The sequence below is a fragment of the Larus michahellis genome, chromosome 2 (genome assembly GCF_964199755.1).
Source record: "Larus michahellis chromosome 2, bLarMic1.1, whole genome shotgun sequence".
NCBI lineage: Eukaryota > Metazoa > Chordata > Aves > Charadriiformes > Laridae > Larus > Larus michahellis.
This window is the reverse complement of record NC_133897.1, coordinates 103,003,977-103,031,586: the sequence shown is the minus strand read 5'-3', so window position 1 is coordinate 103,031,586 and position 27,610 is coordinate 103,003,977. Positions and strand designations below refer to the sequence as shown.

At 39.8% G+C, this 27,610-nt stretch overlaps 1 protein-coding gene across 1 annotated transcript in view; it reads left to right on the top strand.

The window, feature by feature from the left end:
- The window catches only part of LOC141739348 (dynein axonemal heavy chain 5-like), a 170,551-nt gene that overhangs the window by 46,204 nt on the left and 96,737 nt on the right, over window positions 1-27,610 (top strand). Inside the window, exons 33-44 of the mRNA XM_074576432.1 lie at window positions 1,986-2,097; window positions 2,427-2,555; window positions 6,887-7,086; window positions 7,190-7,343; window positions 9,762-10,028; window positions 10,231-10,359; window positions 10,760-10,975; window positions 12,563-12,709; window positions 14,746-14,918; window positions 17,507-17,685; window positions 24,852-25,039; window positions 26,242-26,436. Of these exons, the coding sequence (XP_074432533.1) occupies window positions 1,986-2,097; window positions 2,427-2,555; window positions 6,887-7,086; window positions 7,190-7,343; window positions 9,762-10,028; window positions 10,231-10,359; window positions 10,760-10,975; window positions 12,563-12,709; window positions 14,746-14,918; window positions 17,507-17,685; window positions 24,852-25,039; window positions 26,242-26,436 (2,089 nt within the window). The remainder of the gene's footprint in view (window positions 1-1,985; window positions 2,098-2,426; window positions 2,556-6,886; window positions 7,087-7,189; window positions 7,344-9,761; window positions 10,029-10,230; window positions 10,360-10,759; window positions 10,976-12,562; window positions 12,710-14,745; window positions 14,919-17,506; window positions 17,686-24,851; window positions 25,040-26,241; window positions 26,437-27,610) is intronic.

Genomic DNA, 27,610 nt, shown 5'->3' with positions numbered 1-27,610 from the left:
AAAACCTCATTTAAAAAAGAAAAATAATAATAGCAAAAATGAATGTATGTAAAATATATATACTTTTGCATTTGGACAATATTTATAAGTCTTGATATCATTTCAGTAGAATTCGAATCTGCATCATCATTTTTTCTATAGTTAATTATATTTTACAGGTTAGTAGGATTCTCTTTATGCCTCCTTCTCCTGGAACTCTAAAGGAAGCCATTGTGTGACAACAGTTTTGGAAGTTGTGTGTTTATCTTTTTACTTCACGTGTGACTTTTTTTTTTTCCTCTCAAGTGTTGAGCTGTATTTGGAGCATGGTGACCACCATGCAGTAACTCCATAGGCAGTAAATATTTGTTTGTAATAGAGTCTAACCCAGTACTATCCTTCCTTTGGCAGTCTTGCTAGCATTATTGCATCAAGCTATTCTCTTTAAAGCTGGAGAAATTTAAACGGTGTACAGGGGATACCTACAGAAATAACTAAGATGGTATGCTGTGTTATGAAAGGAGCAGGAATACTGGAAATACAATTAGTGGTTTAATTGTAAAGATATGCATAATTCTCTAATGTTCTTTTTTGCTACCCCTTTAAAAAATAGTAATAGAATAGAAAACCTAGAATCATGAAAATAAGAATCACAAGAATAACTGTAGGTGAAAATAGATCCATGTAAAAAGAGATTAAAAGGATAAATATTTAGAGAAAACACGTGATAGAGAACATTATAGAAGTTTATAATAACAGCTAGAGAGAAGTTCCCGTTTATGTTTTACTGTAATATAGTGTAAAGAGAATGTCCAGTAAATTTAAGAAGGAAATTTAAACCTGATTAATGGAGTAGTATTTTAACATAGTATGTAACTCATAGAACTTCCTATTAGAAGATATTACTGAGACCAAGACAGAGAAAAAAGGTATTTGTATAAAAAAGTTAGCAGTTTTCATTACCAAGCCAAGACCTCCAATTTCCAATTGTCGGCCTAAGACAAAGTTTGTAAGAATGTTACTTGTGCCTCAGCATAGAAGTAGCCAGGAGCTGCCTCTTAAAGCTTTATCCATACATGGCAGAGTATAATTTTCCATTCTGCAATGCTTTTCTCTGGCATATTTAATACTGTCTATTGTTGGATTCAAGATGAAAGACTACAGAGATTATTGCAGTGCCATGACAGTATGCATATGTTCGTCTACCTCTTACCAGCAAGCAGTGAAGAATTCACACATGCTCCAGCGTTGTGTGACAGGTCTGTCTGATTTTGAGCTGTGAAAAATGGAGGATTTCTTTGAAGGAATTTTTCATTATGGGTTGGTTTTATGCAGATTTTTGTTTCTGCCATTGAGCTGTAAGAGAACTGCTGTCAGTCTTTGGTCCATAGCTTTGGCAGATGAAAATTGGCATTACTTGTTAGAAGCAAGTGGAGCTCTGACAATTCGTAGTACAAGAGGTTCTTTATTTTAGTTTCGGTTTTTTGTTTCATCTTGAAATTGTGCATAAAGGAAGATTTTTCTTTAAATATCTTTTATACAAACTAGGTATAAAATAGGAGATGCTTAATTGAAACAAAAGTATTTTTTCTGTTTGCAAGCAGGTCAGTTTTGGTTTACAATGTACTTTATTATGCTTGAAAAAAAGGTATGTGTTTAATCCTTTTTCCCCTTTACAAAATTGGGTACATTTTCAAATTTTTGATAAAACAGTGACATTGCAAAAGCTTAAGTTCAGACCTGGGTTTGCACATGAAATTAATCTCCTTTAATTCAAACTGAAATAGAAACCAAACCGTTCTACTGTAATTTTTACTGTCTTTAGCAGTGTTTCATGCCTGCAGTCAGAAACAATCAGCTATATATTATGTTGCCAGCTTGCAGCTGGATTTTTATTTAAAGTCTACTGGTCCATTCGTTGAAAAATGAGAAGATATTGTACTATTAAATGGTGGATTGTGATTATTAAGAATAAAATATTTCTTCTTTTTTTGTGCTTTTTAAAGAATCCGTAAGTTACCGAAAGCATTGAAGGAATGGCAAGCTTTTCAAGATCTTAAAAAAAAAATTGATGACTTCACAGAGAGCTGTCCTTTGCTTGAAATGATGGCAAACAAAGTATGTTCAGCATAATAATTTGGAGATAAGGTTCACTTGAAAAACTCTATTGAAGACTATGTTGTATGACTATAAGATGCTTTCTCTAATTCGTTTTTTATAGATAAAAGCAGCTATATTTGTGGCAAAAATCTAGTTAGGATTAGTTAGAGAAGAGTAAAACAAAAGACTTCATAATGTGATTAGTAGAACTATTAATGCTTTCAACGGAATGGAAATACAGACTCTTCTATTTGTTAACAGAGGCAGTGCAAAAGTATGTGATCATTCTAGTCCTAAACATAATACAATTTAAAAAAATCTTCCCTAATTCCTATGGACTTTTCTAGGCAATGATGTCACGACACTGGGAAAGAATTGCACAAGTAACTGGGCATCACTTTGATGTTGACTCTGAAAATTTCGCTTTGAAAAACATAATGGATGCCTCTTTATTAAAATACAAAGAAGATATTGAGGTACAAGTACTTTTCTGGGTTTTCTTTCATTTCTTTTGTTGTTTTGTTTTTTTTTTTTGTTTGTTTTGTTTTTAAATTAATAACTTGTGATCTGGGGCTCTGTGCTTTTGGAATCCTGTTTCTAGCCAGCTTTGTAACATTAAACAATTTGGCTTTAATTGGAGAATTCTTTTGAAGAATGAGCTTTGGTAGCTGGTATTAGCAGTGATGGTTAGTTTATTTCCTTTTTATTCTGGAGAAGGATTAAATGGATAGATGGTATTACACTAATCCTTCCATAGAAGGAATTAGTTTATTTTAAGAGTAGTGTGATTCTGTCATGCTCCTGGTTTATGGTCAGCCTACTTATAATTTTTTCTTCCTTTTAAAAGTCTTATCAGAGAGAAGAAATAGTTGATGTAAGTCTGATCCTGTTTAGTGCTCAAAATCCTTGGAACAAAGTAGAAGTGGAGGATATGGGATTAAAGGAGAACAAGATTCTTTTGTCTTTCAAAAGTGACTCTTCACAAGAGCACAGAGCATTGAGAAGGCTTATGTATTGAACACAAGCCTCAAAGCTATTGCCTCCTCCATTTTGGGGACAGTAGTTATCTATCAAGTACATTAGCTTTATGCTCATTACCTTTTGTAAGAACAAAGTATAGCTAAAAATAAAGAAGGAAAATGCCAACAGTTTCTAACTTCAGTTCTATTGTCACTTAGCTAAATCTGTGGTCCCTTCGTAGTAGAGACCTGATTTCAAGGCTTTGGGAGGGTTAGTAAGGGAATCTAGAGCACAGGTTATTTTTTCTCTCTCCTCCCAGTTGTGGGCAGCGACATTGGAAGAAACAGATGAGCCCAGTCTATTAATACATGTCTCCGTGGCTGGTGTCACCACCACCAGGCTTGCTGGCATCAGATGGGTTTCACCTTTCTGAAAGGGGGAAGAGGGTCTTGGCTCATGAGCTAGCGGGGATCATTGACAGAGCTTTAAACTAGGCTTGAGGGAGGAGGGGGACAATATCAGTCTTGCCTCTGACAAGCTGTGGGATGACATGCAACGGTTAGAGGGACGGTGTGCTAGCAAGGGCCTGCAGCCTGTTGCTCTGAGACGTTCTGGCAATACTGTAGCACACTTGAAGTCTTACAGAGATGAATCAGGGGCTCTTGAGGTAATAGGAGCCAAGAGGGATACTTCAGTGAAATACCTCAAAAGGAATTAAGAGGTGTTCCTCTAAGAAAGTGACATGGCCAACAACCCAGCTGAAGTGCCTCTACACCAATGCACACAGCATGGGCAACAAACAGGATGAGTTGGAAGCCACCATACTGCTAGAAAACTGCGACCTAGTTGCCATTACTGAAACCTGGTGGGGCGAATCCCATGACTTGAGTGTGGCTATCGATGGCTACAGGCTGTTCAGAAGGGACAGGCGAGGAAGGAGGGGTAGAGGTGTTGCCCTCTACATCAAGAAACTGATAGAGCATGAAGAGCTCTCTCCACTCTGGTGAGACCCCACCTGGAGTAATGTGTCCAGCTCTGGAGCCCTCAGCACAGGAAAGACATGGACCTGTTGGAGTGAGTCCAGAGGAGGGCCATAAAAATGATCAGAGGGCTGGAGCACGTCTCCTATTAGGACAGGCTGAGAGAGTTGAGGTTGTTCAGCCTGGAGAAGAGAAGGCTCTAGGGAGACCTTGTTGCAGCCTTTCAGTACTTAAAGGGGGCCTACAGGAAAGATGGGGACAAACTTTTTAGCAGGGCCTGTTGCGACAGGACAAGGGGTAATGGCTTTAAACTAAAAGAGGGAAGGTTTAGGCTAGATATAAGGAAGAAATGTTTTACAGTGAGGGTGGTGAAATACTGACACAGGTTGCTCAGAGAGGTGGTAGATGCCCCATCCCTGGAAACTTTCAAGGTCAGGTTGGACAGGGCTCTGAGCAACCTGATCTAGTTGAAGATGTCCCTGCTCGTTGCAGGTGGACTAGGTGACCTTTAAAGGTCCCTTCCAACCCAAACTATTCTATGATACTATGATTTGTCTTGTTCCACAAAGGAACACTTCTAAAGCAAAAACACACAATCAGACTTCTTGGTTTCAAACAAGAATTTAAGCCATGTGAAAGGTTCAGAGTGGTAGTCCTACACTTAAGGAAAGACTTTAAACCTGTGATGAAATCCAATAAACTCCTGAACCTGAATTTGGGGTCCAATCCATATAGTTGCTCCTTTTGCCTCTGATGCAGTAACCAATTTTATGACAGTCCTGTCCTCTTGAAGAGGTAGCAGGCAGTCATGTTGTCCACGTAAGCTCTATTCTTGGACTGTTTATTGGTTTTGATTGGTAATGTGTATTTTCCTTAACCTCCTCAGTAGGTATATTTGACTTCAAATTTTAATATATCTAATACAAATTCTACCTGCAGATTAACTGAGTCAGTGAATTTTCAAATGCGTAAGGTGCTAGTGCAAGTGAAGATGGAGTATAGCCCATAAGATGTTCCAGTTACAAGTAGTACTATAATGTAGTCTAGTTTGTAATATAGTAATTTTGAGGTGTTTCCGTGTATATTTTCATTAGCTAGAAATTAAAGTCTGGATCTAAACAACGAATTTTAATTGTCTTTGTAAGTGTGCATTAAATTAGCCTTAGAGGAACAGCAGTAGGACCAGTTGTTCCCTGAGTACCCAGACCCCTGAGCTAGAAGACAGGGATGGGGAGCAGAATGAAGCCCCTGTAATCCAAAGGGAAACGGTGAGGGACCTGCTTCAGCACCTGGAGGTGCACAAATCTATGGGGCCGGATGGGATCCACCCAAGGGTATTGAAAGAGCTGGCGGAAGTGCTCGCCAGGCCACTTTGCATCATTTATGAGCAGTCCTGGACAACCAGGGAGGTCCCAGCCGACTGGAGGTTAGCAAATGTGACACCCACCCACAAGAAGGGCCAGAAGGAGGATCCGGGGAACTACAGGCCAGTCAGTCTGACCTCGGTGCCTGGGAAGGTCATGGAACAGGTCCTCCTCAGTGCCATTACACGGCACATGCAGGAGAACAGGGTGATCAGGCCCAGTCAGCATGGGTTTGTGAAGGGCAGGTCATGCCTATCAAACCTAATATCCTTCTATGATAAGGTGACCCACTTAGTGGATGAGGGAAAAGCTGTGGATGTTATCTACTTGGATTTTTGCAAAGCTTTTGACACTGTTTCCCACAGCATTCTCCTGGAGAAACTGGCTGCTCATGGCCTGGACAGGTGTACTCTTCGCTGGGTAAAAAACTGGCTGGATGGCCGTGCCCAGAGAGTGGTGGTAAATGGAGTTAAATCCAGTTGGTGTCCGGTCACAAGTGGTGTCCCCCAGGGCTTGGTGCTGGGGCCGGTTCTCTTTAATATCTTTATCAATGATCTGGATGAAGGGATCGAATGCACCCTCAGTAAGTTCGCAGATGACACTAAACTGGGCGGGCGTGTTGATCTGCTTGAGGGTAGGTTGGCTCTGCAGAGGGACCTGGACAGGCTGGACCGATGGGCTGAGACCAATGGTATGAGGTTCAACAAGGCCAAGTGCTGGGTCCTGCACTTGGGTCACAACAACCCCATGCAGCGCTACAGGATTGGGGCAGAGTGGCTCGAAAGCAGCCCAGCAGAAAAGGACCTGGGGGTGTTGGTTGACTGCCGGCTGAATTTGAGCCAGCAGTGTGCCCAGGTGGCCAAGAAGGCCAACAGCATCCTGGCCTGTATCAGGAATAGTGTGGTGAGCCGGACTAGGGAAGTGATCATCCCCCTGTACTCGGCACTGGTGAGGCCCCATCTCGAGTACTGCGTTCAGTTTTGGGCCCCTCGCTACAAGAGGGACGTTGAGGTGTTGGAGCGTGTCCAGAGAAGGGCTACAAAGCTGGTGAGGGGTCTGGAGGACAAACCTTATGAAGAACGACTGAGGGAGCTGGGATTGTTTAGCCTGGAGAAGAGGAGGCTGAGGGGAGACCTTATCACCCTCTACAACTACCTGAGAGGAGGTTGTAGAGAGATGGGGGCTGACCTCTTCTCCCTGGTGACAAGTGATAGGACGAGAGGAAACAGGTTCAAGTTACGTCAGGGGAGGTTTAGATTAGATATTAGGAAACATTTTTTCACTGAAAGGGTTATTAAACATTGGAATAGGCTGCCCAGGGAGGTGGTGGATTCACCATCCCTGGAGGTGTTTAAAAAAAGGTAGATGGGGCACTTAGGGACATGGTTTAGAAGTGGCTCTTGTCAGGGTAGGTTAAAGGTTGGACTCGATGATCTTAAAGGTCCCTTCCAACCTCCACAATTCTATGATTCTATGATCATTTACTAGTTTAATTTTACACAGGATATCTGCATCAGTGCTGTTAAAGAAAAGGATATTGAAGGAAAATTGAAGCACGTCATCAATGAATGGAGTACTCATGCTTTCAGTTTTGGCCAATTCAAAACTCGAGGAGAACTCCTTCTGAAAGGATCAGATATATTGGAGAAAATAGCTTTGGTGGAAGACAGCCTCATGATACTGGGGTCGCTAATGAGCAACAGGTACAAAACTTAATAAATACACATATTCTGTAAGTCTAATCAAACCCAAAAGTAAACAGTTATCATCCTAGGTTCTTTTTCCCTTTAACTCATGTTCATACAGGTATAATGCACCATTTAAGTCCACTATACAACAGTGGGTTCAGAAGTTGACCAATACTGCAGAGATAATTGAAAACTGGATAACCGTACAAAACCTCTGGATTTACCTTGAAGCTGTGTTTGTTGGTGGAGACATAGCAAAACAACTACCCCAAGTATGTTGATTTGTGATAACAATATGTTAATAGCAATATGTTGTACCAAGAGATTAGCCACATCACGGAGTTTACTTGCCAATGCATATATGTTTTATGGGCTGTGCATAGGCAGGTCAGAAGTTTTGCCAAACTGGGGTCTGTCTGGTTAGAACTTGATCAAACCTACAGCAGCAGCATTGTTTGTAATTCAGGCTCAAATGTTCCTGTCAGCTTGCAATATTAGTGAATCGTATGATAGCACAGGGCTTAGGACTACTTAATGGTACAAAACTGATATATCACTTCTCTCATATATACCAACATCCCTTTCTTCCTGTGCACACGTGTTTATATGCTCTAAGTTATGTAATAATAGAGTGACAGATTTTCTGTATGAATTCTGTACTTGCTAGGACTCAGTATAACTAAGTCCGAGAGAGGTGCTGCAAGACTTCGGCAGCTGCATGTATGCTAATCTGTGTGGACTATTGCAGCTTCTTCAAATGGCAATTATGACCTTCCGTCACAGCGGCTGCAAAAGAGTTAAGGAATGATCTGACTTCCTGCAGGAGAGAAATACAAGAATACATCATCCTCTCTGTTGCATCTTGTAATGAGGGGTTTTCATATAGTTCTAGGAGACCACAGTTTAGTAGCACTGCATCAACCAGCACTGTAACTTAGCAAAACCATGACTATTGGGAAATTATTAAATATGAATTTATTTCAGGCCACATCTTTTATAATTAACGTCTTACAGTTTCCAAAATTAACATTAATTTTTGTCAGTCAAGTAAATCTTTAACTGTTATTTAAGATAACAATACATTCTTTTTAGTTCATTAGATATGTTTATATTGTTAAAGTTTATTAGAGAACTTATAAGCGGTTTTTGCAGATAAACAAGTGCTGCAGCACAGCTGAGGCATTTGATAACTGCTAAAGCTACTTCTTACAAGGATGATACATGAAAGAGTATTCTGGAAACAGGCAAATGTGGTGACTATCTTTAAAGAAGGAGGAGAAGGAACAGCTTGGTGGAGGAGTAATGATAGATGAGTGGGCTTAATTGCAATTCCTGGATGAATACTGCAACAAATAACTGTAAGCATCTGGAATTTAACAAGGAGATGAGTAACAGTCAGTGTGGATTTGTCAGGAGCAAAACGTGTCAAACAAATCTGATCTATTTTTAGAGTGGGCAACAAGCTTTGTGGATAGAAGAAAATCAGTACTTGCTATATATCTTGGCTTTTGACACTGTCTCTCATAGTACCATCAGAAAATGAGTTTTAGATTGCTCATTTGTAAAATGCAGGCAGAAAAGTGGAATGCATAAACAGCAATAACTGATAACTAGAATATTGCACCTGGTTTTGGCCAAATAAACACATAGACAAATTTGAGAGAGCATGAAAGAGGGTGATAAGAATAAAGAGCTATCCATGAAGGATGAAGCACAAGAAACATTCAACAAACTAGGCTTGTTTGGCTCGAAGGATGGGAAAAATTGAAGGGAAGATGTGATAAGCTTTAACAAAAATAAGTGTTGCTCGCATTGAAAACAATGCGTTCTCTGTATCTATGAATATGATGAGAAGTAATTGGTGTACACACAAGAAAGATTAAGCTTACATAAAACAGTCACCAGTAGCGAAGATTGCCTGGGGAGGCTTCTGAATCTCCAGCACTGAGCATCTTTAAACACAAGAGAGACAGATGTTTTTCAAGAGTGGCATGGGTATGATCCTGTCTTGTGGCAGGCAAATAGCTTTGGATGGTCTCTTGAGATCTCTCTAGAGATCTCTCTTGAGATCTCTCTAGAAATCTCTTCTAGATTTCAGATAATTTATGATCCCATTAACATTTCATTTGTTGTAGGCGAAGAAAGATTTTTTTTAAAGTCAGTATATCCAGTGTAGGAGAGTATTTACTCTCCAGCTCCCAGTATTTGAGAATTTGTCTCCCTTCACCTACAATACCTTACAAGTGCAGCAGCTTCAGACTATTTATACTGTTTTCATTTGTCAGTTATTACTACTAACAACTTACTCCTCATTCCTCATAACCTGTGTGGAGCAGCCATTACATGACATTGTGTATTGCTGTTAGGAAGACTGCCATTTCTGTGAATGCTGCTGTTTGGGTTTTCTGGTGTGTGCTGGAATCTTTTTATATGGACAATTTTGGTGCCCAACAGGAAGTAAAAGACATTTCCAGAGCTGTCCTGTTGGACTCTTTCTCTTGCAATTTGAACTCTGGTCATTATAAACACTGATCATTATAAGCATGCCTATAAATATTCATACGCTAGTCCTGAAAGAAGACTTGAACAGCAAGGGAAATATTAAACTATTACCTTGTCTCATGGAATCCTTTAATTTTTAGAATGTGACAAACATAAGGAAAAGCTAATGCATTTTTCATGTACTCCAGGAAGCCAGAAGATTTCAGAACATTGATAAGTCATGGCAGAGAATTATGCAGAGAGCCCATGAAACATCAAACATTGTGCAATGCTGTGTTGGAGATGAGACTTTGGCACAGCTATTACCACATTTGCTGGAACAATTGGAAATCTGTCAGAAATCATTGACTGGGTATTTGGAAAAAAAAAGGTTAATATTTCCAAGATTTTTTTTTGTATCTGACCCTGCTCTTCTGGAAATCCTTGGTCAAGCGTCTGATTCCCACACTATTCAGGTACAAGTAATACGTCAATAATGTTCTTACGGTCAATATTAGTAAGTGAGGACCATGGAGGATTTTGTTATTTAGTTGAGAGAATTTCGTTCACTTATGGAAAGATTTATAGAATCTTCTAATACAGGATTTAAAAGAAAAGTAATAATGCCATATCAGATGAGTTTATGGAGCTTTTTTTTTTTTTCTGATTCTATTGTAGGCACATTTATTAAGTTTGTTTGACAATGTTAACCGAGTGGGATTTCATGAAAAAAACTACGACCAGATTTTATTGTTTGAATCTCAAGAAGGAGAACAGGTCAATATTATTGAACCAGTTTTAGCTCAGGTAATGGAAGTATATATTGCAGTTTTTCATGACTTGATTTAAAGTAGATTTATGTTTCAGAGACCGACAGTATTGCATCATGCTATTATTTGACTACTTGAAGGAAAACCTTTCAATGTGAACAGCAAGAGCAAAGGCCAGAAAGGACCGGACATTTGTGTCATTCTATAATGATTACTTTACCTGTTTTTTCAGCGGTACTGATGTGAAGTGCCAAATCCATCACATATCTCTAGAAGGGCAGTGCAGTAGAAGGAAGGGAGGAGTCTCTTGAAGATTAGAGAATAACAAAGGGGGAAGTGGGTGTATGAAGGACTGGAAAAAAAGTCGCGTAGGGTTTTTTCTCCTTGTGAATTATTCATAAGCTAATTATTTAAAAATACTTTCTTATTTATTTCAGGGCAACGTGGAATTCTGGTTAGGTCAGCTGCTGAATGGGATTAGGAAAACAATCCACACCATCATTAGACAGGCATCAATGGCCATTAGTGATTCAGGATTTAAGCTGTATGACTTTCAGGCAATGTTTCCTGCACAAATAGGACTTCTGGGAATTCAAATGATCTGGACCAGAGATGCAGAGAATGCACTAAACAGTGCCAAAACAGACAAAAAGGTAGTATTTAATGAATCTTTGGGGATTAATTGAAAGCATTGTTTGGAACAGTGCATATTGTGAAAAGTTAAAAGTAACGTGTAGGAAAAAGCACAAAATACTAGTTAAGTAACCAGAATAACAAATAAAATAACAGGAAAACAGAATGATGAAAAATGTGTTAAGAGGTCACACCTCTTCATCATCCCCCAGCATGTGCTTTAGAATTGCTTCTAATCCTGTGATTTTCTCTATTGTTCTGTCAGCGCAGTCATTTTGGAAGGGACAGTTTCTCATTTTGGGAATATAAGGAATCTTATTGTATTACTTTCCAAAATCAAATTTGGAAAGCAATCAGAGCTCCCAAAATTTGGGGAAATAACTGTGCTTCATGGGCATTGGTCTACTGTAACAGAGTGTATTAGATTCTTCATTTGATGAGCTCTTTTTTTTAGGGAAGGGAAAGAATAGAAGCCATTTGGGGAGGTGCTAGTTTAATCTCGAACGTGTAGAGAAGATACTGTTAACACCAAGGTGTTATTACAAACACTGCATCTATAAAGGAGGAAGGAGAGGATGTCAGCTGAAGATTTGCAAATTAACATTAATCATGAATATACAGTGAGATTGAACTAGTAACACCATCTTACAATAAAAGTAAATGCAGGGGAATGGTACCATGCTGTACTTTGATACTGAATGAAAACAAAGACTCTAGACTATGAAAAGGATCACTTAGTGCTACATAGACCTGCTTTTAGTCCACTCCAGTTCATATACTAACTAGAAGCAAAAATTCTTTTGCATTAACAAGAAAACAACTTTCATTTTTTTGGGGTTGAACTCAGTGTGTGTGTTTGGGGGGCGGGGAGGTTGTTTAGTTCTCTGTTAGTTTTGCAGTGTTTTTAGCATTTTTTTCTCAGCAAACAGTGTGAGTTTTAGGCTTTGGATATATTTACAGAAAGCAAGTGTGATTGTTCTCTCACACATTTGGAACAGGAGTATATATGAGCTGCCCTTTCTGAAACCTCAGCACTTTATAATTTGTTGTATACCAGGAACACCACTGAAGAGGCTGACGCTGTTTACATAAGTCAGTATTGTATCGTCAATGTTGTATTTTGTGGAATTTTGTAGCAGTGTCTGATGCCACAAAAGAAATTGTTGTTTTAGCATTGACATCTAAAATTACACTACATTTCCCCCCTCCTCTGGTTAGGGGATGTGGTAGATCTCCAGGTTCCTGTTCCTCCTAAAGAGTAGATATTGCTTGGGTTGATGTGCGATACCCAAAACCAGAGACTGATAGTTCTGAAAATATGCAGGGATGCAACCAGCTGAAGGTGTAATGTACAGTAGAAGGACCAACAGTCTTGAATAAAATCTCATGATGTGACCTGTTCACCTAGATATAAAATTCTTGTTCTCTTTTGGGCTAAGAATGTATGCATGGAGGGCAGCCTGTAAATCCAAGTTTAGGATTCCAAGCCTAATAAATACAAAGCAGATGATAGATGTCATGGACCCATATGTTTTATTTTTTATTCTAAACATTGGAAGAACAAATGATGTTTGTATTAATATGGCTATTCCCGCTATGTGGAAAAGGTAATGCACGCAACAAATCAGAAGTTTTTGGAACTTTTAAATGATTTGATTGACATGACAACACATGATCTGACAAGAATGGAGCGCACAAAATATGAGACTTTAATCACCATTCATGTGCACCAGAAGGATATCTTTGATGATTTGGTAAGTTTTTGAAAACCTTTAGGGGACTTTCTGCATGGAGGTTTTTGCACCTATAAAAATATTTAAACAAATCTTACGATCTATCCTCTTTGAGTAGCTCTGACATTAGTGCTGTGATATAGCATATCAGATTTAGTTTGATTTCATATAGATGTCACAGAATCACAGAATGATGGGGATTGGAAGGGACCTCTGGAGATCATCTAGTCCACACCCCCTGCCAGAGCAGGGTCACCTAGAGCAGGTTGCACAGGAAGGTGTCCAGGCGGGTTTTGAATGTCTCTAGAGATGGAGACTCCACCACCTCTCTGGGCAGCCTGTTCCAGTGCTCTGCCACCCTCAGGGTACAGAAGTTCCTCCTCATGTTTAGATGGAATTTCCTATGTTCAAGTTTGTTCCTGTTGCCCCTTGTCCTGTCACTGGGCACCACTGAAAACAGGTTGGTCCCATCCTCCTGACACCCAGCCTTTAAGTATTTATAAGGATGGATAAGATCCCCTCTCAGTTGTCTTTTTTACAGATTGAAAAGACCCAAGTCCCTCAGCCTTTCTTCATGAGAGATGTTCTAGTCCCCCTGATGCATGTTAGGCAGAGATAAGGGTGGATTTACATATAGGTTTGTTCATAGGTTCAGGCTTCAGTTTTTAAAATGGTTGTTGATACCCATCATGCACAAACTCACTGTGAGCAAAAGAATTCAACTTTTAAAATTAAACTATTCTCTCAAATTGAAAATTTAATACATTATTTAATTGAAATTTAAATGGGAAAAAAGCCTGTTTAGTATTGCTATCAATCGTGTGATTTCCAGCCCAGCTCGTATGTTGATTTAAGGTAATAGTTATTCAAAGATTAAAGTGGTGAGACTCCATATATTTGAAAAGGGTAGCAACAATAACCAGAACAAATATTTAAATTATTTTATAATTGCATTGCATCAGACTTCCTTTAGAGAAGTGTTTTGAATTCATGAAACTTATAAAAATGGAAGTAAAATAACTTTCAAAAAGCTTGCAAGATGCAAAGGTCAATAATTCAGTATGTGTTGTTTAATTTATGCATATATGTTAGAAAGATAAAAATTAAGTGCACGTGTAAAGAAAGATAGAAAATCATAAAGAAAAATACTGTAATTTAGAAAGAAAACTGCCAGCTTCTAAGATAGGGATGGGTTTTATCCTCTGCCTGTAATTTTTAATTTATTTTCATAATTATTTTCATAAATGAGCATTTAATCATCAATTACTTTAATGTCATATTATAATATTATAATTAAATGAAATCACAGAAAATTGGTTAAATTTAAAGGGTCCGTATGTGGAATAAAAAATCAGGGGCATGTCCAAAACTGGGGAAAGGATTCTTAATTGTTACATGTAATATTATTCTTTTCTCTCAAAACATTATATTCCCTGCTAAACACGTCCTTTTGTGATTGAGAGAAAGTAGAGGGAAGTGGCTGAGAATCCAGAACCTCCCCTTCACCTTAAACCATGTCTGCAAGGCCGATAACCAGGACTACATTTTCTGTAAGAGGCTGGTAGTTTTGAGTTGAAGTGTCAAAAATAATGAATCAAGATGTATTAATCTGCCAGAAATCTAAATATGTATGTGGCAAGTTCAAACTGGAAAATATATCCCAAACAAACACATCGGTATGTGTACAATATATTCAAGCGTTGCTCACAATCTAGTATTTCTGTGAGTAATGGCACCAGATACTGTGCAGTGTAACCAGTATTGTTACTTAGTTTTTTATGAAGTTTTCTATCACTGTTCTTCAATATCTCTGTAAGATGCAATTCACAATCTCTGTACACAATTCAGAGGAAAATCAAAGTGGTCAAAAGGTTCACAGTGTGTCATAGACAGGTTTGAAAAGATAATTCTGGGTGTCTCGAGTCCTGACAGATCCTGTGCTCGTTCTTCCAGCTCTTGAATTTATGCTTAGTAGACTTTTCTTTCTGTATGGAATTTAAGATGAATTTGTAATACTGTCTCATTTCCGTATTAATGATTTTTCTTTTCCATTATAGGTCCGTATGAACATTAAATCTCCATCTGATTTTGAATGGCAAAAACAATCTCGATTTTACTTTCTTGAAGACTTGGATAAATGTGTTATCCAAATCACTGATGTAGAGTTCACCTACTGCAATGAATACTTAGGATGTACAGACAGGCTTGTTATAACTCCCTTAACTGACAGGTAGTTATAAAAAGAATGCAGTGCACAGTAGGAATTGTTATGTTGGCTGCGCTATAATGCTGCAATATCGCTGGTGAACAGCAGAGGCCAGTGCTTCTATATTCAGCTAGTGAAAGCAGGCACCCCTAGGAGGGGCCTTGAATTCTCTTTGAGTGTTTGCTTGAGCTGTATGAGCTGTGAATAGGCATTGAAAAATTTACTGGTACTCAACCTAAATATAGCTGAGTGCCATACACTTCACCAGCCTAAACAGAGTGGATCTGAAAAACAAAATATTGCTGCTTTCCATAAGCTAGTAGTTGCATGAGAATTTGGGATTACAGCAAGTGATTTATTTGAAGTCACCCTAGAGGAAAAAGCAGTAATGCGAGATATAGTGTTCAATAACTAGTGCCAATATGGTTTTAAGCAAGGCCTATGGAGCATTACAAACACAGGAAAAGCTCTGAGGGCAAAACATAAGGCTAGAGTGTTAGTTATGCAGCACAGTACAAACTCCACTAGATGCATATTTTCCTAAAGTACTTGGTAGTGCTTCAACTATACAACTATACTGTGCCAGAGCTTGTTCTTCTAAGTGTGGATAGAAATGTCAAAATACTGTGAATGTTCAGTCATTTGTTGGGTGAAGAATGGCTGAAGGCCGTAGAATTAATATTGGAATTGTCTTTGCACTCTCTGTGCAACTAGATTTTATTTACTAGTGAAATTTCAGACTTTTTCCAATTTCTGAACCAAAATTATGCCCAGTGAGAGAGAGCCAAATCCCTGTGCTTTGATACCCGACTTTTAATATGTAACAGATATCTAGCAAATTCGATGCTATGTACCCTACTGTTCTTATGCTGGATAGCGATTTGTTTGCAGCAGTAAACATGCAGTTGATTAGTGGGTATGGGACCACTACCACGCAGACAATATTTTTGCCCACTGGGAGAGACGGTATCAAGAAAATGTTGTTTTTCAAACTTTGTTCACAGAATTAAAATGCAAACTAATTGGTTAGGGATTGATTCAAGGCGCTATGTCACATGAGACTGAAAACTAGCGCAGGATGACATTATTCAGGAAAATAAGTCTTTGAATGAATTTAAACTATAATAATAACAACAAAAAGGAACAGAGTAATCTCTCTTTGGGTGAACCTAGAAAAGCCAAGCAGAACTTCAGAGATTGGTGGCTATCCACTGTCATATACTGAAAGAGTATTTGAAGCAGAGATGTTTTCTAGTGTTGGCATGGGAAACTTCTGTATCTAAGCAGTGTTGCATAAGAACAGATTTTATTCCCCTCATAGGCTTTTTCTATTTTAACATTTTTAGTATTGCTATATGGATTTGTATGAGCTTATGGCAGTTTTCAGGTAATGATATCTTTGCTTTCCATTAATCAACTTGGAGTCAAATGCTGTTCGGCTAATGATTTTATGTTCAGAAAGATTCCTGAAGCACATAATAAATACACACTGGCGGTAGTACATTACATTAAGATAATGGGACTGAAATTGAGTGCTCCTGAACATCATGTCAGACACAGACCATGTCATGGCAGATACAAAAAATGAAATGCAAGTTCTGTTTAGGACTTGTACTATGTGTACAGTTTGTCCTTACTGCATTTTCAGTAGCAGAATTATTAGGCGTGGTATTCTTTCTGTGTTAACTGAGTGCCTATTAGCTGATTACTGAGTAACAAGGTGATAAAGCATTGTTATTGCTATTATATGAGAATGAGTACTGTATTATTTTATAGGGAGTGATACTAGCTGGTATCATTTGGGTTTTTTCAGTGCCCATTTTCTTTCCCCAGATATATCATAAAGCCTTTGAGTTTCACAGTGTTAAAATGGGCTTACTGGGATTTTGGAGCATTGTAGGTTAGAACAAAAGTCTTTCTACACCCTTCAGTGGTCTCCACACCATCTGGGGAGGCTGAGACTTAAACCTGAGGATGTCAATCCAGGATGGAGGCTGAAGCAGAAGATGGTCCTAGGATTCATGGATCCCTCCTTTCTCCATTCCCCGCTACAATCGTCCCTCTCATCTGTCTCCACCCTGGAACTCAAAGACCTCATGTGACTGGCAGCACTGCTCTGGTTTGGCATGCTGGTAGGGAAATGGCAAGAACAGGAGCTGCTTGTAGCTTCTGTGCCTTCCTATTGCCAGATCAGAGAGCCCATCTTGTGTGCTCTGGGGAGAGAGTAGGAGGATGGGAAAAAAGGCAGAAACCCAGTGGGTCTGGGGGCTGCAGAATGATGCTGAGTCATTGAGGGAGGTCATGTGATTAGTGCGAGAAAATCACATTACTACAGTATTTTGGTATTCAGCATTTAGAATTGGCCTGTGTGTTTCCTGGGCTGTTGCAGTCATTGCTGTGCTGGATGCATGCTTTTCTGCAGGTGGAGCAAAGGTGGGTACATGGTAACTCAGCTTCATAGTTGGGGATGAGTGAGGACCTACCACATGGAAGCACACCCATTTCTGTCCTCTGCCCCAGCTCTGTATAATACAACTGCTGTTGTTACATTAATGGATTTCAAGTAATTAATAGTAGAAAAAGATTAATAGAACTCTTTGTTCTATCTCTAGGTGTTACATCACTCTAGCACAGGCCCTGGGCATGAGTATGGGTGGTGCACCAGCAGGACCTGCAGGGACGGGGAAAACTGAGACAACTAAAGACATGGGCAAATGCCTGGGAAAGTATGTTGTTGTTTTCAATTGTTCAGACCAAATGGACTACAGAGGACTTGGCCGTATCTATAAAGGTGAGAAATAATCTCCTATTTTCATTTGAGAGTCATAAGTTTTTTTCTCTTCATTAGTGAGTTAGCAATAATTAGTATTTTCTTCTTTGTTTCCTCTTATTTCCAGATGCTCAACCACTTTTCCTGGTGTTTGATTGATTCTCCTTGTTTTTAACTTGTTTCTTCTTCTCGCATGCTTTCCAGTCTTTTTTTATATTCTTGGAGGGTGTTTCCTATCTATGTCTTCTTTTCCTTTTCCCTTTTAATAATTTCTACTGATTTTCTTTATGCCTCTATCCCACCCCTCCCAAGGGGGAGGATGTTTAGCTCTTGTTTGCCACTTTTGTATTAAGCAAGACAAACAAATACAAAGCTCACTGATGTTGTGCAAGGCAGGGAAATATGCAAAGTGGTGCAGTATTTTATTTCGAACTCCAGAACTTATTTGAAACCGGGAAAATGAGGTAGTGGTCAAACTCTGGTAGCTTTTCATGATAAGCAGGGCTTTGAAGTCAGTTTTGCAAACAGTGATCGGGTGATTTGATATCTGTGGACTCCATTATGTCTGTTTTCTAGTATATAACCAGTATTGGTTATATGGAGTGGCAGACAACAGAACACCACCATTTTCTGTGAGTGGTGGGCTCTTAAATCTAACAGAAGGTATCATAAATATAATTTTCACTGTTGTGATATCTCCTGAAGGTTAAAATATAACTTGGAGATAATTTCTAGCTTTAAGTAAGAAGACAACAAAGCTGGCCAAGATTTTAATAGAAGTGACTTTTGTCTTTGGCTTCTTATTTAAGAGTTTAAGAGTATCCTATTAAGCTTTGTAATAGAGATAGAAAGCCTGAAAGGTATACCAGGTTTGGATTAAAGTGGTTTTGTATTTAATTGTGAAAACCTTGTCCATATTTCACTCATTTCTTCTGTGGTCTTACTGGGTTTGTTTGTGGCTGAGTTGTATCAGGAAGACATGTATTTGGGACATGTATGTATTTGGGTACATGTATGTATTTGGGAAGAACTGAGTTAAAAGCAGTACTTGTACTGACTTCACTCGACTACTGTTCTTCGTCCTAATCCTTTTGTACTTTTACAGATATTTTTAGGCCTCATTCATTAACTTGTTAACTTTCTTTAATGGCCATATCAAAAAGAGGGAAATGGGAAGAAGTAGAGCAGAGAAAGAAGAGGAAAAAATGATTTAACCAGTTTGACAAGTTTTTCTAATTCTGACTCAGAAGCTTTGTAGTTCCCTGTGCATTCTGCAGAATGCCCTGCTTCCCTCTCATCATAGAATCATAGAATCATTTAGGTTGGAAAAGACCCTTGGGATCATCGAGTCCAACCATCAACCCCATTCTAGAAAGTTCTCCCCTACACAATATTCCCTAGCACCACATCTAAATGAGTCTTAAACACATTCAGGGATGGTGATTCCACCATCTCCCTGGGACAGTGTCTGACCACTCTTTCTGTGAAGAATTTTTTGCTAATGTCCAGCCTAAACCTACTCTGTTGCAGCTTGAAGCCATTCCCTCTTGTTCTATCACTAATTACCTGTGAGAAGAAACCAGAACCAACCTCTCTACAATGGCCTTTCAAGTAGTTGTAGAGAGTGATTAAGGTCTCCCCTCAGCATCCTCTTCCTCAGACTAAACAGTCCCAGCTCCTTCAGTTGCTCCTCATAAGATCTATTCTCCAGGCCCTTCACCAGCTTCGTTGCCCTCCTCTGCACTCGCTCCAGCACCTCGATATCTCTCTCATATTGAGGTGCCCAGAACTGGACACGATATTCAAGGTGTGGCCTCACCAGTGCTGAGTACAGGGGGACAATCACCTCCCTACTTCTGCTGGTCACACTATTTCTAATACAAGCCAGGATGGCATTGGCTTTCTTGGCCACCTGGGCACGCTGCTGGCTCGTGTTCAGCCGCTTGTCAATTAGAACCCCCAGGCCCTTTTCTGCCAGGCAGCTCTCCAGCCACACTTCCGCACACTTCAAACACGTTCGCTCTATTTGTAAGAACATGAAAATAGATAAGAAACAAACATTTCCATTCTTGCTTTCTTTGCCTCAGCCAGCCTCCCTCCCCTATTCCTCTGAGACCTGAGCGAAGAGATACACTGAGCTTTGGAAAGGCACTGCTGCCTCTTAGCTGCCCTCTCTCTCCCCAAACCCCTCACCCCGAGGCATGCTCATGTCTGTTGCCTTCGCTCCCACTGGGGATTTTCCTAGTTGGAGCTGCAGTAAGGGGCCAGCCTGGAGCAAGCAGGATAGCTGGAGAAAACAGTCAAGGAGACACTGCTACAAAAAGAGAGGATAAAGTGCTCCCTGCTAGAGCAGCCCTATCATTTCCATACCAGGAATCTGAGGTGGTGCAGTGAATATGGAAGCAGCAGACAGTAGAACTAGTGACCGTCATTATTAGCTCTTGTGTCTAATCCCCAGTCCTGAACTGGTCCCCTGAAGAGACCACTCTTCTAGCTAGAAGTTCTGCTAATGCTACAAGAATGGAAAGTTTGATCACAGTCTTCATTTAAAGCATTAGACAGTCTTTTAGTAGTCTTCTAGCTTTAGCTTTACCTTTGGTCTTTTTAGGTGAATGCACGCATTCACTGTCTTGGAGAAAGCTGAAACTGGCTTGATGCTTGTATGAGCAGTGAGAGCAGAAGACAGGTTTCATAGTATCCCGTTAAATTATGCTGGGATGTGGGTTAAACTTTCGTAGAAGCTGATGATTTCTGTACTGAATATATTGTGTTGCTGTAGTCCTCACCTGAGGTAAATACTGTGTTTATTACTTAAGATATGTGTCATTTGAATACAAAAGAGAGTTTATAGCTGCTTTGTCATAATTACTGCACTGTGACACTATTTTTAGCCAGACCTCCCAGTGCGGAACAGCACATAGGGTTTTATCACCTGGCCTGTTGGATCACCTAGGAGAACACGGGTTGTCACAGTAGCCTGCAACATACTTTCTTTCTGTGTGGATCCCCTGTACCTCCACTGGGGACTGTGACCACAATGTAGCGTTCAAGGATCAGGCCACCCAGCTGTGTGTCGCTCATAGGCTCACTGACATGGAAAAGGACACGGCACTGCATTGCAGAGATGCATTTTGAAGTCTTTCTGAGGCAGGAGTGGCTGTGCTGTGTGATTCTTACATCATGTGAGGACCAGGTTTGTAGGATGTATGTACTGATCGGGAGATGTCACATTTCTTAGATGTAGTTAAAGATTCTCTGTAGTCCTGTCCTTTATTTTCTGTTTTTAATCCATTTTTGTATTTGATTACCATACTGTGTTCTGTGTGGTGACAGAAAGTAATGCACAGTATGGCAGTGCACAATAAAATTACATTGTCTCTAAGCTGCTATGCAGCTGACAGTTTGCTTGCTGTGCCTTTGCTTATGTGTGTGTGTATATTTTCTTTCATTTTCCTTTTTAAACACCACCAGAATGAAATAATTTTGCAAGACCGAATTTATTCAAAGCTGTGGGGTATTGGCCTTGCCTGAGAGTCAAGTTTCCTAACTCCATGCAGCAGGTGGCATTACAGAACAAGTGATTTTTTTTGTTCCTTTCCCAAGAAAAAATTGTTTGGTTAGAACCTCACCTCACCACTCTACAGAGAAAGTAATTTCAAAACCCTTTAATATACAGATAGTAAGTGTAAGAGACCATATTATATAGAACTACTCAATGAGTTTTTTGCCTCAGTCTTCACCATCAAGGACTCTAGCCACACCACCCAAGTGCAGGTGTGGGTGCAAAGGCAGGAACCGGGAGAATGAACCACCCACTGTAGGAGAAGACCAGATCCAAGTGGCGAGCAGTGATGAGTGGTGTTCCTCAGGGGTTGGTACTGGGACCAGTGCTGTTTAACGTCTTTGTTGTTGACATGGACAGTGGGATTGAGTGCACCCTCAGCAAGTTTGCCGATGACACCAAGCTGAGTGGCGCGGTTGACACACTGGAGTGAAGGGATGCCATCCAGAGAGATCTGGACAGGCGTGAGAGGTGGGCTCATGTGAACCTCATGAAGTTCAACAAGGCCAAGTGCAAAGTCCTGCATGTGGGTTGGAGCAATCCCAAGCACAAATACAGGCTGGGCAGAGAATGGCTTGTGAGCTGCCCTGAGGAGGAGGTCTTGGGGGTGTTGGTTGATGAGAAGCTCAATATGAGCCGGAAATGTGTGCTCACAGCCCAGAAAGCCAACTGTGTCCTGGGCTCCATAGAAAGAAGCGTGGCCAGCAGGTTAACAGAGGTGATTCTGCCCCTTTACTCCTCTCTGGTGAGACCCCACCTGGAGTACTATGTGCAGCTTTGGAGCCCTCAGCACAGGAAAGACATGGACCTGTTGGAGCGGGTCCAGGGGAGGGCCACAAGGATGACCAGAGGGCTGGAGCACCTCTGCTATGAGGACAGGCGTGGAAGGTGTCCTCACCTATGTCAGGGGTGTTGGGACTAGGTGATCTTTAAGGTCCCTTCCAACTCTAACCATTCTATTGTTCTGTGCACAAAGTCTCTTTGTTAAAGAATATACAGCTTTAAGGCTTTTCCTTGTTGCATCCCAAAGAGTAGATATTGATGTTTAATAAACAAAGTAGAAAAAACACTTTTTTTTTTTTTAATGGATCCTAGTAGCCAGATAACACATATAACAAAAGGGGCCAAATACATTTGAAAAACCTCTGCAAGAAGTTTTCATCAGGGAGCAGTAAGAATGAAAGAGCTCCACCAGGGAAGACAAGCCAGGTGCCAAGGGTGACCACCACAGAGGCAGGGGCAGGGACTTCATTGACCAGGGCACAGTTCCACAGTGCCTGAGCAGGGCAGGTTGGTGACAGCTTGTTCCATCGGTTATCTAGGGACCATCAGACAAGGTGAAATAACAAGCTGGGTCCAGGGTACATCTAGGAAGTTCAGTCAGAAACAGTAGGAGGCAGGGCTGGAGGTAAGACTGTGGATAGTTCTGGGGTCCTCCACAAAGTTCAGTCAGCAAGTCAGGATTACAGGGGATAGGGCTGTGCCCAGCCCCGTGTACAGCATAGCTCAGGTAAAGACTGAAGACTCAGACCTGCCTGAGCTGAAATGGAGCTCCTGGACTGGAGGACAGAGGGTATGGGTAGAAGCCACGGGTAAGGCTGGTCAGGGCAATTAAGGCCTGTTGGTGCATCCAGGGCTCTGATATTCTGCATACAAGAGGGAGAACGTAAGTTAAAGGACTTGCTGCCATACCAGTGAAGTCAAGGAACATTCTTCATTTGTTTTTAAAGACAGTAGGATTGAGTCTTTCATGTTTTAAATTTGGTACCTATCTATAGAATTACTTTACCTTTGCTTCATTATGGCATTGTGGTATTTGTATGTGTTCCGTTTGGTTTTAAATTTTGTAATTAAGTCCGTGTGACATTTTACTCTCTTCAAATTCCTTTCTTTTGGAGCATGTTTTTCCTTATAATATCACAGAAATTAGTTAGAAGCAGTTTAGGAAAAAGATTACTCTACATATGAAATTGAACCGAATTTCATGGGAGATCTGCAGTATTGCCCTGGCTGAATCGAATCTTAAGGAGACAATTTTGGCTGTACTACCATTGATTTTGATCTGGTGTGACTCTACTAATTTTGTTTAAGAGTTCTTCTAAAATTATGTGGGTAAAAAAAGACCAATCAATGCAACGATATTAAAAGAAGTGGTTAACGGACATGAAAAAAAGTGAAAAGTGAACGTACAAATTATTTTCATATTTTTTTCTTTTTTTTTTGCTATCTGTAAACACTGACAAGTATTGATTGTCTATGAAGGCTGATCACAGTAGAAGATGGGATAGAGTAGAGGAGGAGCAGAGAAGAATCATAAAAGGGGTCTTGGGGGGATTTGGAGTAAGATGAGAGTTCCTAGAGAACATCTTAAAGAGCAAGAGAAGATCAGACAAGGAACAGTGGGGGGAAGGGAAGAAGGATAATATAAGCAGAACAGGCCAGAGCAAAGACAAGGGAAGAGAAAACAAAACAAAGTGAAAAAAAGTATGTATTAATACTATTATTATTGATTTTTGAGTACTTTCTCTTCCATTATCTTAAGTGTCTTAAGGAATTATCATTATACATAAACCTCCCCTTGATTTATTTTACTAGTGCTATAGGCATTGCTGTATAAAGTATGGGAATTTGGGGGAGCTGCGGCCATAGTTGTTCAACACTGCAAACATACAAATGCCTTGGACACGTGCTTTATTTCTGCATTTAGCACTGTCTTCAAGTAGCTTAAGCCAGTGGAATGAATTAAACTCCTCTGAACATTTGTTTGTAGGACTAGTTAAGGTACTGATTCAGGTCCTTGCTGGACCCAGGCAATAGGAAATACTAGTCCAGAGTGAGCTTTGGGAAGGAAGGAGGTGGCATCTATGAAGTTCCTGCATAGACTCACTAGCCTTTGTCTCTTGTGAAATGGACATGGAATAGCAGGGGATTAAGTAGCTTTCCCACTACTGCTCTGGAAAGCTACCACTGTAGACTCTCCTATTTCAATCCTGCTAACATGATACAGAAGGAGGAGTACTTGACTCTCCCAAAAGACATTAATTTCATGATGTTAGTGGATACTAACGTCTGTCTAGAACTCCATGGCCTATTCCAAAGAACCGTTGTAAGTGTGACATCAGATTCCTCTCTCTTGAACAGACAGATGTCATTCTCCAACAACTTTTGACCTGTGAATTAATTGTTAGAAAATGCTACAATGCTTGTGTCACATATGTAGTGATTTCTGAATTTGATTCTGTGCTTTTCATTTAGGTAGGGGTGTCTCAAGCTCATCTTTGACAATTTCAACCCCTGTATAGATGAGTTTCCATGCTATGTGCATGTTTGTGGTACTAGGTGCTGTACACAGTATTATTTAACACTTTCTGCCTCATGGTTGCTGTAAAGGTGTAGGATTCTTTGTAAAGAAGTTTGTGTATCGTTCTTCCACAGGGTGATTCTTTTTCTGTGTCATTAATGCACAGCTTGATTTATTTTGAATTTTCCTCATTTTACTCTGTGTTCATACTCTCTGTTCTTCTCGTGTTACATTAAATTGTGTAGAACATGCTGTATTTTATATATAAATTATTCTTGTTTGATCTGATATTTTAACAAAATATTTTTCTTTTTTCTTTTTTAGGTTTAGCCCAGTCAGGTGCATGGGGTTGCTTTGATGAATTTAACCGCATTGAACTCCCAGTTTTATCAGTAGCTGCTCAGCAGATATATATTGTACTTCAGTGTAAGAAAAATAAGAAACCTCAGTTCACTTTCACTGACGGTGATGTTGTTGACATGGACAGAGAATTTGGTATATTTCTGACTATGGTATGTATATGAATATGTGTAAATGGCATCATTGTGAAAAAGCTTTCCTAATTATTTTCCCATTGAAGTTTCCCTCTTGAAATACTTGGAACTGTCTGTTAGAAAATAGTGAATACAATTTGAGCAATAATTTGATCAAATAATAATGACAATATATTCTCTTGCCCATATGTTTAGCTGGAACTTAGGACTTGAGGTATGCAATTATCATTAACTACGTATTTTAAGGGCTTTTTTAGTTGAATATTTGACAGATTGAGACTAAACCCAAACCTCTTATACTTTTGGTCAACGTCTGTCAAAATAAAACAGAAGTAATTGACCACTGCAAGGTCTACTGCAGTTGGTCTGGTCAGTACTTCATCATCTGTGAAGAACTTTTGACCATAGTCCTTCTATATGACAGCATGAAAGAAACCACTCTCACTCTGGTTCACCGGCCTCCTGAAGATTTATCTTTGGGGCCTGTGGACTGCTTCTAGCAGTGCAGGAGGCGAAGAAGCAGGAAAGCATTAAGACTACCCTAAAAGTCTCGCTGTTTCTCCCCCTCCTTAGCTGTAGGCTACATACCCATAAGTCAAAATGGAAGCATTTGTCTTTATTTTAAGGTTTCCTACCTTTGAAAAGGTGGTAATGTTATCACTTTAATTTGAAAAAGAGGACAAATCAGTGGCATACAAAGGCCAGTGGGAAGGCGTTTGGAAACAGCTAGAAGAGTTTACGAAGTTATCACTGCATAGCCAGCGACTACTGTTCTCTCAAATGAGCCATGCAGTAGTCACATGGATGCCTTAGACATCTTCAGTGAAAGGTCAGATCCGTTAGTTTAAATTATATTCAGTAATGGCTTGCACCACTTGACTGACTTTGCACTGAAATGGTCTGGGAATGCTCACAAGGGGCATTAACCTCCAGCTCTGGAACACTATCAAAACCCTGAGGAACTAAGCATTTAAACCAGCTCCAACAAGATCTGTAAGTGGTTGTCTGTTTATGTGTGTCTTGGGCATCTCCAAATAACACGTGTGATACCACATACTTCATGAACTGCATTATTTAGACAACTGCGTAGTGACGTGTAATTTGTGATGTGCTCAAGTTACCCTCTGTAATCTGGCATGTGCTCCTTTTATCAGAGAAGATAAACTGTTTTATTGTGCTTTCATTATGTAATATTTTATTCTATATTTTCCATTTTTCAGAACCCCGGCTATGCAGGACGACAGGAACTTCCAGAAAATCTGAAGATTCAGTTTCGCACAGTTGCTATGATGGTGCCTGACCGTAGCATTATTATGCGTGTCAAGCTGGCAAGTGCTGGTTTCCGAGACAACCAAGTCCTTAGTCGAAAATTTTATACACTCTACAAACTCTGTGAAGAGCAGTTATCTAAACAGGTAAAATAAATATTTGTCCAACCTTAAGCTGTCGCTGGAAAGGAATGAAGAGAACATACTTTCATAGAATACATAATTAGTTTGACACTCATGAACCTATTCATTTTTTAGGGTTTTCAGTTTCAAGTTCTAGAAACAGAGTCTGAAATCATCAATTTGTTTTTATTTTTCAAACTCATTTGCATAGTAAAGGAAATTTGATTTGTTATTTTTTAACAGAGTGCAGTTAATGGAGAAGTTATGAGGAATGGTATATTGCTCTGCTGATCTTTGTAGAGGACACATTTTTCAGTCTCCTCACTTATGAAGCCTAGAACTATTGGAGAGGCAGTGTAAGAATTCTAAATAACTGAAGAGTGCCTAGAAGGCACTGTCTTGCTGAGTGCTACCAGAAGAATGCTATTCTGGGGGTACGGTATGGGGTATTTAATTAGAAATAAAGGATAAAGCTGCTTTTAAGAACAGAACTAGTTGTTGCCTTTTGAATGCCCTGTGCTGGCTGTCCACTAGAGGGTCTCAAAGAGAAATCATAGGAATGGTAGCTAAGTTGCAGTTCAAATGCCTGCTTTGGTTGGATTCTAATGAACTTAGGCATATTGACTACATTCTCCATAATATTATTTCAGTTCTATACCACATATTTAATAGTGACTGTTAACTCTGATATAGAAATCTTGGACTACACCAGAACGAGATAATGGTGTGTCATATTGCCCTCATTATTTCAGAGTTAAAACAAAAATGTACAGATTTGGATTTTCTCTTCCTTCCTCCATACGTCTGTAATTTCCCTCTCAATATATATAACCAAACTGGATTCCAATTTTAATTTCTCTCAGGTTTCTTCTCCTGGGAGAGTTTTACTCACCAGCTTTATGTTGTAGACTGGCTTCTGAAGGGTCATATTTGCTATTGGCTTCCCTGTAATATTGCCCAGGGTGTCTCCATTAGCCTTCAAATTAGTTTTTAGGCAATCTGAATCATGCTGTATTGATCTAGCATCACTAGCGTTAGTCCATTTGTTGATGTCCAACCTACTCTCTCAATTCTGTCGTCTGCCTGTGTTTTATAGTTACCAGGCTTACAGGCTGCATTTGTCAGAGGATCAGTTTCCAAGAGCTCTCCCTTAAGTGGAATTTGTGGACATTGTTTGGGAAAATTTGTGCATGCACAG